The 12,151-nt window shown below is 54.9% G+C and overlaps 1 protein-coding gene across 2 annotated transcripts in view; it reads left to right on the top strand.

The window, feature by feature from the left end:
* The window catches only part of GRM4 (glutamate metabotropic receptor 4), a 54,383-nt gene extending 43,269 nt beyond the window's left edge, over positions 1-11,114 (top strand). Inside the window, exons 9-11 of one of the 2 annotated variants that reach the window (XM_040616834.1) lie at positions 239-1,174; positions 6,820-7,066; positions 10,229-11,114. In XM_040616834.1, the coding sequence (XP_040472768.1) occupies positions 239-1,174; positions 6,820-7,066; positions 10,229-10,278 (1,233 nt within the window). In that variant the 3' untranslated portion in view covers positions 10,279-11,114. The remainder of the gene's footprint in view (positions 1-238; positions 1,175-6,819; positions 7,067-10,228) is intronic. The other variant, XM_040616835.1, reaches the window with a different exon arrangement.
* The last annotated feature ends 1,037 nt before the right edge of the window (positions 11,115-12,151 follow it).

Raw genomic sequence — 12,151 nt, 5'->3', positions numbered from 1 at the left:
GGACTTTGTTTTGGGTTTCTGGCGTTGAATCTTCCCAAAGGGCTGATGGAGAGCTTCACTGCCTCCCTGTCCCAGCTGGGTAGGGCTGGGGTCCTTCATGGGATGTACTGGTGGGGTGAGGGGCCGGATTCAGGCAATGCTGCCACAAGCAGAGGCGAGGCATCCCCTCGTGCCCCAGGAATGCTTGACTGATGCCCAGCTCGAGCATCAGTAGGGCTGGTGCCATCTCGCCCCACAGGTGGAGAACATGCTGTGGCCGGGGGGCGGGAGCCAGCTCCCCAGCTCCATCTGCAGCCTGCCCTGCAAACCGGGCGAGAGGAAGAAGTTGGTGAAAGGCATTCCCTGCTGCTGGCACTGCGAGCGCTGCGATGGCTACCAGTACCAGCTGGATGAGTTCCACTGCAAGCGGTGCCACTTCAACGAGCGGCCCAACGAGAACCACACCAGCTGCACCCCCATCCCCATCATCAAGCTGGAGTGGAGCTCACCCTGGGCTGTGGTCCCTGTCTTTATCGCCATTGTGGGCATCGTTGCCACCCTCTTCGTGGTGGTCACCTTTGTGCGCTACAACGATACGCCCATTGTCAAGGCATCGGGGCGGGAGCTGAGCTACGTCCTGCTGACGGGCATCTTCCTCTGCTATGCCACCACCTTCCTCATGATCGCTGAGCCTGACTTGAGCACATGCTCCTTGCGGCGCATCTTCCTCGGGCTTGGCATGAGCATCAGCTATGCCGCCCTGCTCACTAAGACCAACCGCATCTACCGCATCTTCGAGCAGGGCAAGAAGTCGGTGAGTGCCCCCCGGTTCATCAGCCCTGCTTCCCAGCTGGTCATCACCTTCAGCCTCATCTCGCTGCAGCTCGTGGGTGTCTGCATCTGGTTCATCGTGGACCCGTCCCACTCTGTCATTGACTACGAGGACCAGCGGACTACAAACCCCCACTTTGCCCGGGGCATCCTCAAATGTGACATTTCGGACCTCTCCCTCATCTGTTTGCTTGGGTACAGCATGCTTCTCATGGTCACCTGCACTGTGTATGCTATTAAGACCCGCGGGGTCCCGGAGACCTTTAACGAAGCCAAACCCATCGGGTTCACCATGTACACTACTTGCATTGTGTGGTTAGCCTTCATCCCTATATTTTTTGGGACGTCGCAGTCGGCGGAAAAGGTAAGGGAGGTGGGGAGGGGTCTGGCTGGTGGCCCTGTGGGCTGCAAGGAAAGGGGCTGAGAGAGGCTTACAGGTCCTAAGCAAGGAGGGGTGTTTCTCTGCGGTCCTGCAAGCTTGGGAATCATGGTGGGAAGAGTTGGTTTGCAAACTTCTTGCTCTGCTGGGGAGCAGAGACTTTCCTGTTTCATTTCCTCGCTCTGGTTTTCTGTGCCCTGGTGGCCCTGCTGCCCCTCGCCGGGCAGGGTAGCGGTGGGCAGCCCAGGCTGCTGCTCTGTGGGCTGGGGGAGGATGAGCCCCCAAGGCAAATCCAGGTCCCTGGTGTCGTGAGCACCATTTCTGCATGGAAAAGGGACCAAGCACTGTCTAGCCAGCACCTTTTCCCAGTGCTGAGTCAGTGATGGAGGCTGGAGAGATGGAGCTGCCCTCCGAAATCCCCGAGAGCTGGAAGCAGTGGAGGGCAAGGGTGAAGGAGAGGGAGCAGAGAAACCCCACAGCACGTCCCCTCCCTTTCCAGGATGCATGGCAATTTGCAGCTTCTTACTCGATTACCATTTCGCTGTGATTTTAATTAACACCTGTGTGTTTGGCAACACGGCACCGACAACAAATTGCTCGGCGGGGCTGCGGCGGGCAAGGTGGCACAGAGCGGCGGGGGGAGCAGTGTGGCTGAGTGGTTTGGGGAGAAGAGCATCCCCTGCGACTCCGGATGTGACTCTGCACACAGTGTAGACGAGGCCCATGCCAGATAATTCCAGATGTGGATTTGTGCTGTGAAACAACCTGTCCGTCCATCCTCGTCCCCATCCTCACTTCCCGGAGGGTGGTCCTGGTGCCAGTACCCATGGGACTGAGGCCAGCCTGGGTGAAGCTCTGTGCTCAAGTGAGAGGGAGTGAGAACAAAGGAGAAAAATCTCATGAATGAGACCCAAATCCCCTTTGCCTGCCAGCCAAAACAAGAATTGCATTTATGTTAAATGCGAACAGCTCACGCCTGCCAGCCTGGAGCTGCCTGTGACAAATAAACCTCAGTGTTGCTATTCCCTGGAAATCCCTGGGGTGACCCACTGCCCGGATTCCCTCTCTGGACCCATCACAACTGGGACAGTGTCTCCCGGGTGTCCTCCCTGGTGATGCTGAGCTGCTGATGCCATGGCTTTTGGGAACGCCTGTTGCAGAAGGGCCAGGGGTGGTTTGCTGAGAGGTCTTTTGCTGTGGACACCAGAGTTTCAGACATGTCCTGGAGAGCTGGCTCTGCTCAGAGCATCACACTCTGGAGCTCCAGCAGGCTGGGTCTGCACAAGCACCTTTAACCTTGGCTCAGCCAAAAAGCCTTTACTGAGCTAGCCGGCGTTGGCTGGAAGTGTGCAGGAGAATTAAAGGAAATAAACGGAGCCTTTTGCAGCATTTCCATTTTGATGAGATGGCAGGGGAGATACTAACAAGAAAGCAGGTTTTTTAAGAAATTACTGCAAAACAAAAGCTCCCTTAAAGCCTCCTTAATGTGCTCGGCATACTGTGGGTAATAAAGATGGAAATGATAATGATTGTAGATTATGCGCAAGGTTGCTCACCTCTTCACTGCAGCTTGTCATGGGATAATTTAGGGCTGCCGAAAACTGGCTGTCAAGCAGCAGTTCGACAATAGGCTGTGCCTCACTTTGGGGGCTTGTAATGTGCAGGGCTTCTCTGTTATTAGGCTGCTAACAAGCTGATTAGAGGCGGAAAAAGTGATGTTCCCAACTCCCCTTGGATGCAGCTCTATTTCTCAAAGCCTGCCACTGCCACGGTGCCTGCTGAGCAATCCCAGGAGGGGTTTGTGGTGTTTCAGCTTGGTGCTTGGCTGTGCTGCCATGGGACGTGAGCTCCGAGCATCTCCAGGCTGTGGCTGAAGGGTGATGGATGCACTCAGAGGGGCAGCTAGAGGAATTGGGTGCTCGGTGCTGCCCCGATGCTTTAGCTTCTGGTTTTCAGTCTTGGCAAGAAAAAGGTAAAAAAGGCATCCTTATGCAGCTTGCACAGAGGATCTGGCTCTGAGCACATCCTTGGGATGAAAATCAGGAGTGTTGGCATTGGCATCACCCCGTGGTGGTGCTGGTGCTGCCCGGGATGCTCAGCAGTGTGTCCCCAGGTCACTGCAGGGAGGGATCCCCTTGCCTGCGCCCCATTGCTGCTGGGACCAAGGCCCTGTTGGGCTCTGTGGAGGGTCAGCACACCTGGGAAAAGAAAAGCCAGGGGCATCGGCTGGGCTGTTGTTCTCCCCACAGAGCATGGCCTGAGTTCTGCTTGAGTCCTGAGGATGCCATGGGGCAGACCCACAGCTCCAAACAGTGCTCAGCACCTCGGCTCAAAGCCCATCTGAGGCTGTGGCCAAGGCTGCCTCGTGGCCCAGAAGAGCTGGATAAAAATCTCAATTTTTATTTTATTTTGCTTTACCTCGTGCCTACAACTTTGCATGGAGGTGGCATATTATTATAACAAGTCCCCCAAGCCTTTTCTCAAAAGAACCTCTTATCCCTGCCGATCCCAGCGGATTACAGAAATAGCAATAACAGAGGATCTAAAGAAAGAGACAATTTCCTGCACTGATAAGGCAGCAGCTGAACAGCGGTGTCATTGTCTGGTTCTCTGTTTATCACATTTGCTTTCAGCAAAGGAAAAGAGGGAGAGAGGAAGGAATGAAAAGGACTGTCCAGTGATTTGTTTAGCAGCACTGGATGAGGGTTGAGTGGGTTTTCCCTTCCCCAACACCTGTGGTGGTGCAAAATCTCTTGTAGCTGAGCCAGGCATGGATTTAGAGCAGGGGAGTATCCAACTGATGGCAGAGATTTGTTCTGGGACAAACACAGGCTGTGCCTGGAGCTTGGGCTGCTCCGCCGGGGCAAGACGGGCTCATCCAGCCTTGGGGCAAAGGCTGAGCACAGTGCTGGGCTTGGGAAATTGTGCTGGGTATTTAGGTTGCTGTGGTCCCTTGACACAGCGTCATCATCTTGAGTCAGAGACAGGCTGTGTTCTTTGATCCTATCCATGAGGCAGCGGATGCTGCTGAACCGGGAGCTGTAAGTTCTTTGATAACTGCAGCGCTTGGCTCAAAGGGCTCCGGAGGAAACTCAAGTGTCGTTAACGGAGGGGCAAAGTGGGGTCCTGGGCTGGAAAGCAATTAAGAGAGTAGGAACCAATAGAAGTGAGAAATGGTCATTTTTTGATGTGGCAAAAGGTTAACTGTGCAGTGCTTCGTGGCTGTGGTTAGACTCCAGGCTAAAAATATTCCTCTCTGAGTTGAAAAGGGCTTGCTGTGGTGTGATACAAAGCGACTGAGGTCAGCTGGGCTGCAGAAAACGGGGCTGTTTCTGGCAAACGCATCATTAGAGTAGCCATGGTGGCCCTGTGAGCCCCCAAAGGTGCTGCAGGGATTGGAGGAGGGCTAAGAGATGGGGGGGAGCATGGAGAACCTGGAGTTGGGGGTCTGGGTGGAGGGGAGTCCCTGGTGGCACTGAGAGATGGAGACCCTGCCCGGGCGCGTAGAGGGACGCGTGCGTGGAGATGTCTTGTCTGAGCTCAAGCTCAGCTGCTCTCTCCACTTTGCTGAAACGCCTCCGAGTCCCGAGGCATGGGTGGGAGTCACTGCAGAGGCAAGAAATATGGAAATCACTGGGTTGAAAAGTGAGGCTCCTCCAAAAGGCATCTGCTGAGGATCAGGAGGGCGGGCAGGCGGGGGAGCCGGGGAGGTGAAGGGCAGCTGAGCCTCCGCTGTGCCCCATGGGGTGGTGCTGAGCAGAGCTGTGCTGGTCCCTGGAACAGAGGTTGGGGTGCCTGCGGTTCGTGTCCCGGCGCTGCCCTCATTCCTGGCAAGTCCAGGACACCTGCGGCAAAGTCTGTAGAGTTGCAGTGTGAAAAAAAATAAAGGAAGGATAAAAAAAAAAAAAAAAAAAAAAAAAAGAGCAGATATTCTGGCACAGCTATATGTTTTGACTTTCCTTGATGAAATGACATTTTTAGTTCCAAAAACTGCCTAGATTGACTCTGCGTGCATATAGAGAGAAGGCGGAACAAACAAACCAGCGCATGTGACAGCAGGAGGTTTTATTCTGGGGACAAACAAAACTTTTCAGTTGACTCAGAACAAGCTTTGTTGGTTTTTCTTCTTTTGGGTTGAGTTGGAACGCTTTGGGCTGCTGTGTTTGTTTTCTTTGCATGGTCACAGCTGAGACTTGCTGGTCCTGGGGTGGGATGGCAGCCCTGGCTGGGAGCTGTTGCCTCCTGCCAGCTCACACTCGTGGGATGGAGCTACCTTCATGCACCTTCTCCCCAGGGAGCCGTGTAGAGCCTCTGCCTCATCTCCTGTCCTCCACCACCTGTTTGCTCTAGTGACTCCAGAAAATAAGCGCCCAGGTTAAGTGTGCGTGGCTTGGGGAGGTGAGGAACCCCCTGCCCTCCCTGATGCTGCAGCCCCCAGGCTTCCCCTGGCTCCTTCAGGTCCTGCCGCCTTGCAGGGCACTAAATCCCATGTATGAAACAACTACAGAAGAAACTCTGGGTACCACGCTGTGACTGAGTTATGGGATAAAGTTCAGGAACTGCCTTCAGCCTCCTTCTGAAACCTTGTTAGCAACCTGAAAAAGAGCCATGGCATCTAAGCACAGCTGGAAAAGAAAAAAAAGTGCATGCCAAGGCGCCCAAAGACCTGGAGCCCCCTCCCTGCTCAGCCCAGAGAGCCAGCATGTGAGCTACACAGCAGAGAGGATGCTGGAGAGAACAGAGCCCTGTGCCAGGAGCAGGGATGCTGACACGGCAGGGATGCTCATGGAGGGGCTTGACCACCTGGTCTCCCCATGTTGCTCAGGGGCGAGAGGTGGGGATGGACAGAGGGAAAGGGTCTCTTCACCTCCCATTGCTGCCTGCTTCAGATGCCCTCGGCTTGTGAGGAGCCTGCCAAATGCTTTCCATAGAAAAAATGGATTATTCTACAGTCAGATTAATGGGCTTTCATTTTGCAAAACATCTGTCACTGTTAGTCCTGGACAGTGAGCGTGAAATTAGTTTTGACTGCAGAAAGGCAACGTCGGTGTGTAATATGTGACTTACATGACAACGGCCCAGGCAACCAGCTGGGGAATGGGAATTACCTGTTGAAAGGAGATGGGGGAGCAGGGGGTGCCCTGGGAGTGGGTGTCCTTGCTGTGCCCATCACCGCAGCATTGGAGCTCCCGCCCTGCAGCTGGTGAAGCGTGCTGTGAGTGCTGGGGAGGAGAGAGGGTGGGTGAAGAGGGTGTGGGGGGTCTGTCTCTGGTGATGTTTTTGCGTTGAGATGCTGGCAGGTTGCTGCCGGAGCATGCATGAGTGCTGGGAGGGCTTGGCACAGGGAGGCTGGGTCAGGGCATCAGCACAGCCTCCCTGTGTTTGCAGGTGGGAAAGCAGCAGAAATGAGCTGAAGGCCTCTCCAGGTGCACCTTGGCCCATGCAACAAGTCAAGTCTGACGTTTAAGATCCAATACTGCCAACATTTGCAACCCTGGCTCCCCACCCCTTCGTTTCTTTAACCCCAACTTTTCCGTGTTGCCCCGTTTCCTCTCCTCCTTTCCCGGCTGACCCTTTCTGGATCCTACAGAGCCGCGGTGGGTCTCAGCTCATGCCCTTGTGTCTTGCAGATGTACATCCAGACCACGACGCTCACCATCTCGGTGAGTCTGAGTGCCTCGGTGTCCCTGGGCATGCTCTACATGCCCAAGGTGTACATCATCCTTTTCCACCCGGAGCAGAACGTCCCTAAGCGCAAGCGGAGCCTCAAGGCGGTGGTGACAGCGGCCACCATGTCCAACAAGTTCTCTCAGAAGGGAGGTTTCCGCCCCAATGGAGAAGCTAAATCAGAGCTCTGCGAAAATCTGGAAACACAAGGTAACGTGGCTCCCCGTGGGGTTGGGAAGCTGGTTCTGCCGAGGACCGATGTGGTGCTGAGGAGCCCAAAGCCCCGGCTCGCCGGTGGGCTGTAGCTGTGCTGTCCTCCATGGGCAATGCCGGCAGCGCTGCTCCTTGGCAAAGGGACATCTCAGCTCCCTCCCGCTCCATGGCTTGGCCCGCTGTCCCCCAGGAGCCAGGGTGGCGTGGGAAGGGATGCATCTCGCAGGCTAGGGGCCACGCTGCACCCCGCTGTACCCAAAGCCACCCTGAGGAGGGAGGTGCGCTCTGGTTACCTGTGCTCCAGCTGGGGCATGAGCTGGCTTTTGGCAAGGGGACAGCATCATCTGTCTGTGGGCAGGGGAGATCTTCCCTTCATTAATACCCACCCAAGAAATGCCGTTTTCCATCACCGCAGCCAAATAGCTGATCCTCCCTCTGATGAGGATCACTCCTAGCGCTCCGGTCCCTCCACAGGCCTGTTTGCATTATCCCATAGGAAATGCTGCTGGGCGGGTAGCAGGGGGGATAACGCTGGAGACACGCTCCTGCTGCTGCTGGGTGAGATGCTGGCTGGGGCACACAGAAATCTGCTCGAACACCTGGAAAAGGATCCTAACAGCCAACCCTGGGTGCCTGGAGCTGCTCCCGGGCAGGGTCTGGTGTGGCTGATGGAGAACGGTGTTTGCTGTCTGCCTGCGGGCTGTTCCCAGGGCCAGGCTGGGGCTAAGGCTGACACAGGGACAGAGCCACCAGTCTCCCCTGGGAAGAGAGGCTGGGGGCTTGGGAAACCCTGGCAAACTGGGTGCACATCTCTTCTGTGGTTGGGTTTCCAAAACCAGAGCCTTGCAGGAGGAGGAATTGTTGGAGCCAGTGCTGCTGGGCTCCTTTGTGAAGGGAAATCCCATTTGGCCTTAATCTAAAAAAAACACCATGGAAATACAAATGTTCCTCATGTATCAGCAGAGTTTCTGGTTTCCAGCATCAGTGGGATGGAGACCAAACAGCATTTCCATGGAAAGCCATGACTGCCTTTGTAATCCCAGACTCTCTTTCCAACCTGAGCTATTTAATATCCCTTGGCATCTCCGTATAACCTCTGTATCCACATCGCTCTGTGTAATGCCTCTCGCTGGCGGTGGGTCTGTACGCGATGTCTCTCTGTAAGCAGTCTTTCTGCATAATTGACTTTCATCTACCTGTCTGCATTGTGAAGGGCAGCTACATGGTCAGACCCCCCTCACCGCCCGTGCTGGAGGTGGCTTTTGTCAGCCGCTCTTGCAGGTCTGTGGTCCTATCCCAGCATGGCAGTGGGTAGGGGTCCCTCTGTTACCCCTGCTTTGTCTGTGCAAGGGATGCTTCATGCAAGGCTGGGGGGATCTGCGGGCTCCCCACAGGAAGGGCTTGGTGGGAGCATGCCAGCCCTGTCCTGGGGTGCCAGATTTCCCATGGCATCAGTGTCACAGGCTGTGATGCTGTGCACGCGTGACCTCATCTCCCTCCAGCCACACACGGCTCCTGGCCAGGGCTCTGCTGGCACAAAGGGCCGGTACCTGCTTTGCAGTGGCACTCGGGGGCCTGGCTGCAGCAAGCACCTCATCCAGGACCTGAACCCAAACATTCCCATATGCTCTCAGCTGCGCTGAGCATCCTTCTCCCCCACGGGATTTGCAGCAGGAGCCTCTGGGGACTGTATGTGCCGGGAGCCGGGATTGCTGAGCCTCCTGTCTGCCGCATCTCCAGCTCCGATGTGTCTCGCATGGGGAATGCGGGAGCTCGGTGCGGATGCGGCTGGCAGCGCGCTCCTGAGGTGTGCCAAGGCAAGCAGCTGGGCACAGCGTCGATACTGGGGACAGAAGGCACGGTGGGGTTGTCAGCACAGGACCAAGGGGCTGTTTTTCACTCTGTCACTGGCAGGTCACGTATCCTTAAATAAACAACAGAATAAATAATTTGCAGGACTTTGATATGGACAGATTGGCTATGAAAACATTGAGGCTAACAAATAGCTCTGTCAGCTCTAATTTCTTATGGCCTATCTAATTGTTATCTGGGAACACCAGTCTGAAATCTGCAGCAAGGTTCATTTGTCAGCAAGGCACTGAGACAGAGGGAGTGCTGCTGGGTGTCCCCTCCGCGCGGTGCTGTGGGGATGGATGGTCTCCACAGGGGACGTGTTCGTGCTGCTCATGGTGTCGGGCTTTGCTGTCTGTCCCAGCACCTGTCTGTGTCCTTGGCTAGAGGATGTCCGTGTGTCTGCTGGTCCTGGGGACCCCAGGGTGGGATCTCAGCAGAGCATCGTGCCTGGCTGGAGCACTGAGACAAGCCAAGGCATTGCAAGCTGCCGCTACCACCTCTCCCTGAGCTGTGGCTGCTGCTAAAAGCAAGTGACATTCTGCAGCCTCTAAGCCCGAAGGCAGCGGTGCAGCCCTGTGGGGAGCAGGAGGATTTATTGCTATCTGGCATTTTTCTGGCTCTGGGCCTTGCTGCCACTCCCCCGGTGTCAGTCTGGGCTGCGCGGTGGCGTTGTAGCCATTGCTGCTTCCCTCCTTCTGTGTTCAACCCTGACCCGAGGGCTGGGGAAGCTGGAACGTGGCAGCAGGTTTGAGTAGGTGCCTGCTCCTCCAGCACCCCAGCATGGGCACAGGGATCCCTGGCTGAGGGACACAGCTAGGCTGGCTGGCTTCATGCCACCCACTGCCGGCATTGGCAGTGCCCTGCGGCTCAGCTGCTATGGACCGGTGTGCTGGGGTGCAGGGCACCCAGCTTGGACCCCAGATTGTGCTCTTGCAGGGCTGGGGCAAGCTGAGGAACACGGACCACCTGTTGGTTTGTCTGGAAGAGGCTGCAGAAGGAGGTTAAAAGGAGCCTGAGAGCACATTCCCATGACTCGTGTCACATCCCAGGGTTGCTCTTCAGGATGAACTGTCTTTAGAGAGCCCCCAAGGGCTGCTGTGGGGCTCAGCCCCTCTGCTATGGCTCAGTGCCCCACACAGGGAATGATCCCAAGTGCCAGCGCTGGCCAGATCCATGAGCAAATTCTGTGTCACATCCCCACCAGCATCTCATGGCAAAACGGTCAGGTCAGGGTGACGGGATGGGAGCCAGGAAGGGAGGGTGGACCTCATTAATGATACATGTGAGGTTTGTCTCTCTCTCCAGCACTGGCTACCAAACAGACCTACGTCAGCTATAGCAACCATGCAATTTAGCTCCAGCGATCACAACTGCCTGGCATAGAGGGAGGCTGCGGATGCCACGACGCAGGAGGGAGCTGAGTCGCATCACTCATGGCAGGACGCTGGAGGGGGAGCCGGAGGGGATGGGGAGGTGGCAGCGGGGGGCACATGCTCCTGGTGGGGCCACTGGGCAGAGCTCCTGGGGAAGATGGCGATCAACAGCAGCAAAAAAACCCATAAAGAAACAATAAAAATAAACCACCGACCACCGTGACAATGCATGCCTCCCCATGGAGGAAGAGGAACAGTTGAGTAGGGGGGACGTAGTGTGGGGAAGAGGTGACGGACTTCGGCAAATCTTTGGGGTTTTTTTCTGTATCTTGGCAAAAAAAAAAAAAAAAAAAAAAAGAGACCCAACATTTTCCCTTTTCTGGAATTTGTGAGGTTGTTTGTGGTTGTGCAGAACCTTCTGTTTTCTATTTCTTTTTTTTTAATCCTCCATTTTCTTTTGTTCCTGTCTTCCTCCGTTCCTCTTCACTCTCTCTCCCGTATCCTACCAAATTCTATATGTTGCAAAAAGAAAAATAAATAAAAATACATAAAATTTAAATAAAAAACAGACAACAAAATAAAATGAAATAAAACCTAGACTGTGTTCAAAGTGCTGATTTCTATAGGTGGTTAATTAATGTATGTGATGACCATATGGATTGAAATATGTCTGCTTTATGTACTGACCAGTCAAAAAACAAAACACACACAAAAAAAACAAAGTTCAGTGCCTGGATGTTTATGAATTATTCGATGACTGTGTAGAGCATGATCATTTTTATACAAGGAGATTTCTAATAAAAGACCATGGTTTTGCACTCAGCGTTTGGTGTCTCTTGGTGACTGTTCGTTCCAGGCTCCAGGAGGTGACTTGGTCTTGGCTGGCGGGGAAGGGTTTGGGTGGCCTAGTGCATCAGGCCAGCGTGGGGCTTGGTGTCCTTCTTCTCCAGGTCATGAGGGTCCTGGTGAGGGCAGAGCTCAGCATCACTCCGGCTCAGTGCGCTGGGGCACGCGCTGCACCAGTGCTCAGGGCAGGATCTGGGGCACAAAGGGCTGATTCCTCCTTGTTTGCTTTTTCCCAGGGTGTGGGGGGATGCTGGGGGGATGGAGCAGGGAGGAAGGGATATTTAGAGATTTCCCCCCACCTTCAGAGGCAACTCCACCCTCCCCATCAGGACCAATCTGGGCTAATTAGGGAGTTGCCAGCCAACAAAAGCAGCTCTGCCCTTTCTGGGGGGAGGGTTCCTCTTCCTACTTCCAGCTGCCATGTGGGATGGTCCAGGTATGTGGTTGTTCAGAATCTCGGTCTTGTCTGTTCTGGGGAGGTCTGGTGTGTTTGCTGCCAGTGTCTCTGTGCCCTTGGAAAGGGGGTGGCTGTGCTTGTTTGCTCCTGGGTGAGGAGAGGATGCTCTGAGCTTGTCTTTTGGAGAGGAGATGTGGGAAGGAGGCAGAGGAAGATGCTGCTACCTGCCCCAGGGAGGTGGGCTGCCTCCAGCTTTTGGGCAGGTTGTTGCTTTAGGTGCCCAGCAAAAGTGCTGGAGCTGGTGGTGGCATCCTGACCTGGCACAGGCAACGAAAGCAATGGGATGGCTCCCCACCCCTTTGCATGTGTTCCTCCTGGCCCAAAGGTGCATATATATTCCCTTCTCTCAGCCTGAATGAAGTTACCCTTACGTTTTGCATGTTTGTAGACCTATTTGCGTATCAATCATAACTCCACTCTTGCTCTGGTGGGCTGCCCTGGGGAAGGGAGGCCTTGGTGCTGCTCTGAGCACCGAGGGGAGCTTCAGCCATTGATCAATGCCAGACGGGAAACGTGACTGTTCCCTGCTGGCGTGGAGAGGACAGAGCGCGG

Source organism: Falco naumanni, chromosome 17 (assembly GCF_017639655.2).
Source record: "Falco naumanni isolate bFalNau1 chromosome 17, bFalNau1.pat, whole genome shotgun sequence".
In the NCBI taxonomy this organism is placed as follows: domain Eukaryota; kingdom Metazoa; phylum Chordata; class Aves; order Falconiformes; family Falconidae; genus Falco; species Falco naumanni.
The sequence above is the reverse complement of the archived record's forward strand: the minus strand, read 5'-3'. Positions and strand labels throughout refer to the sequence as shown.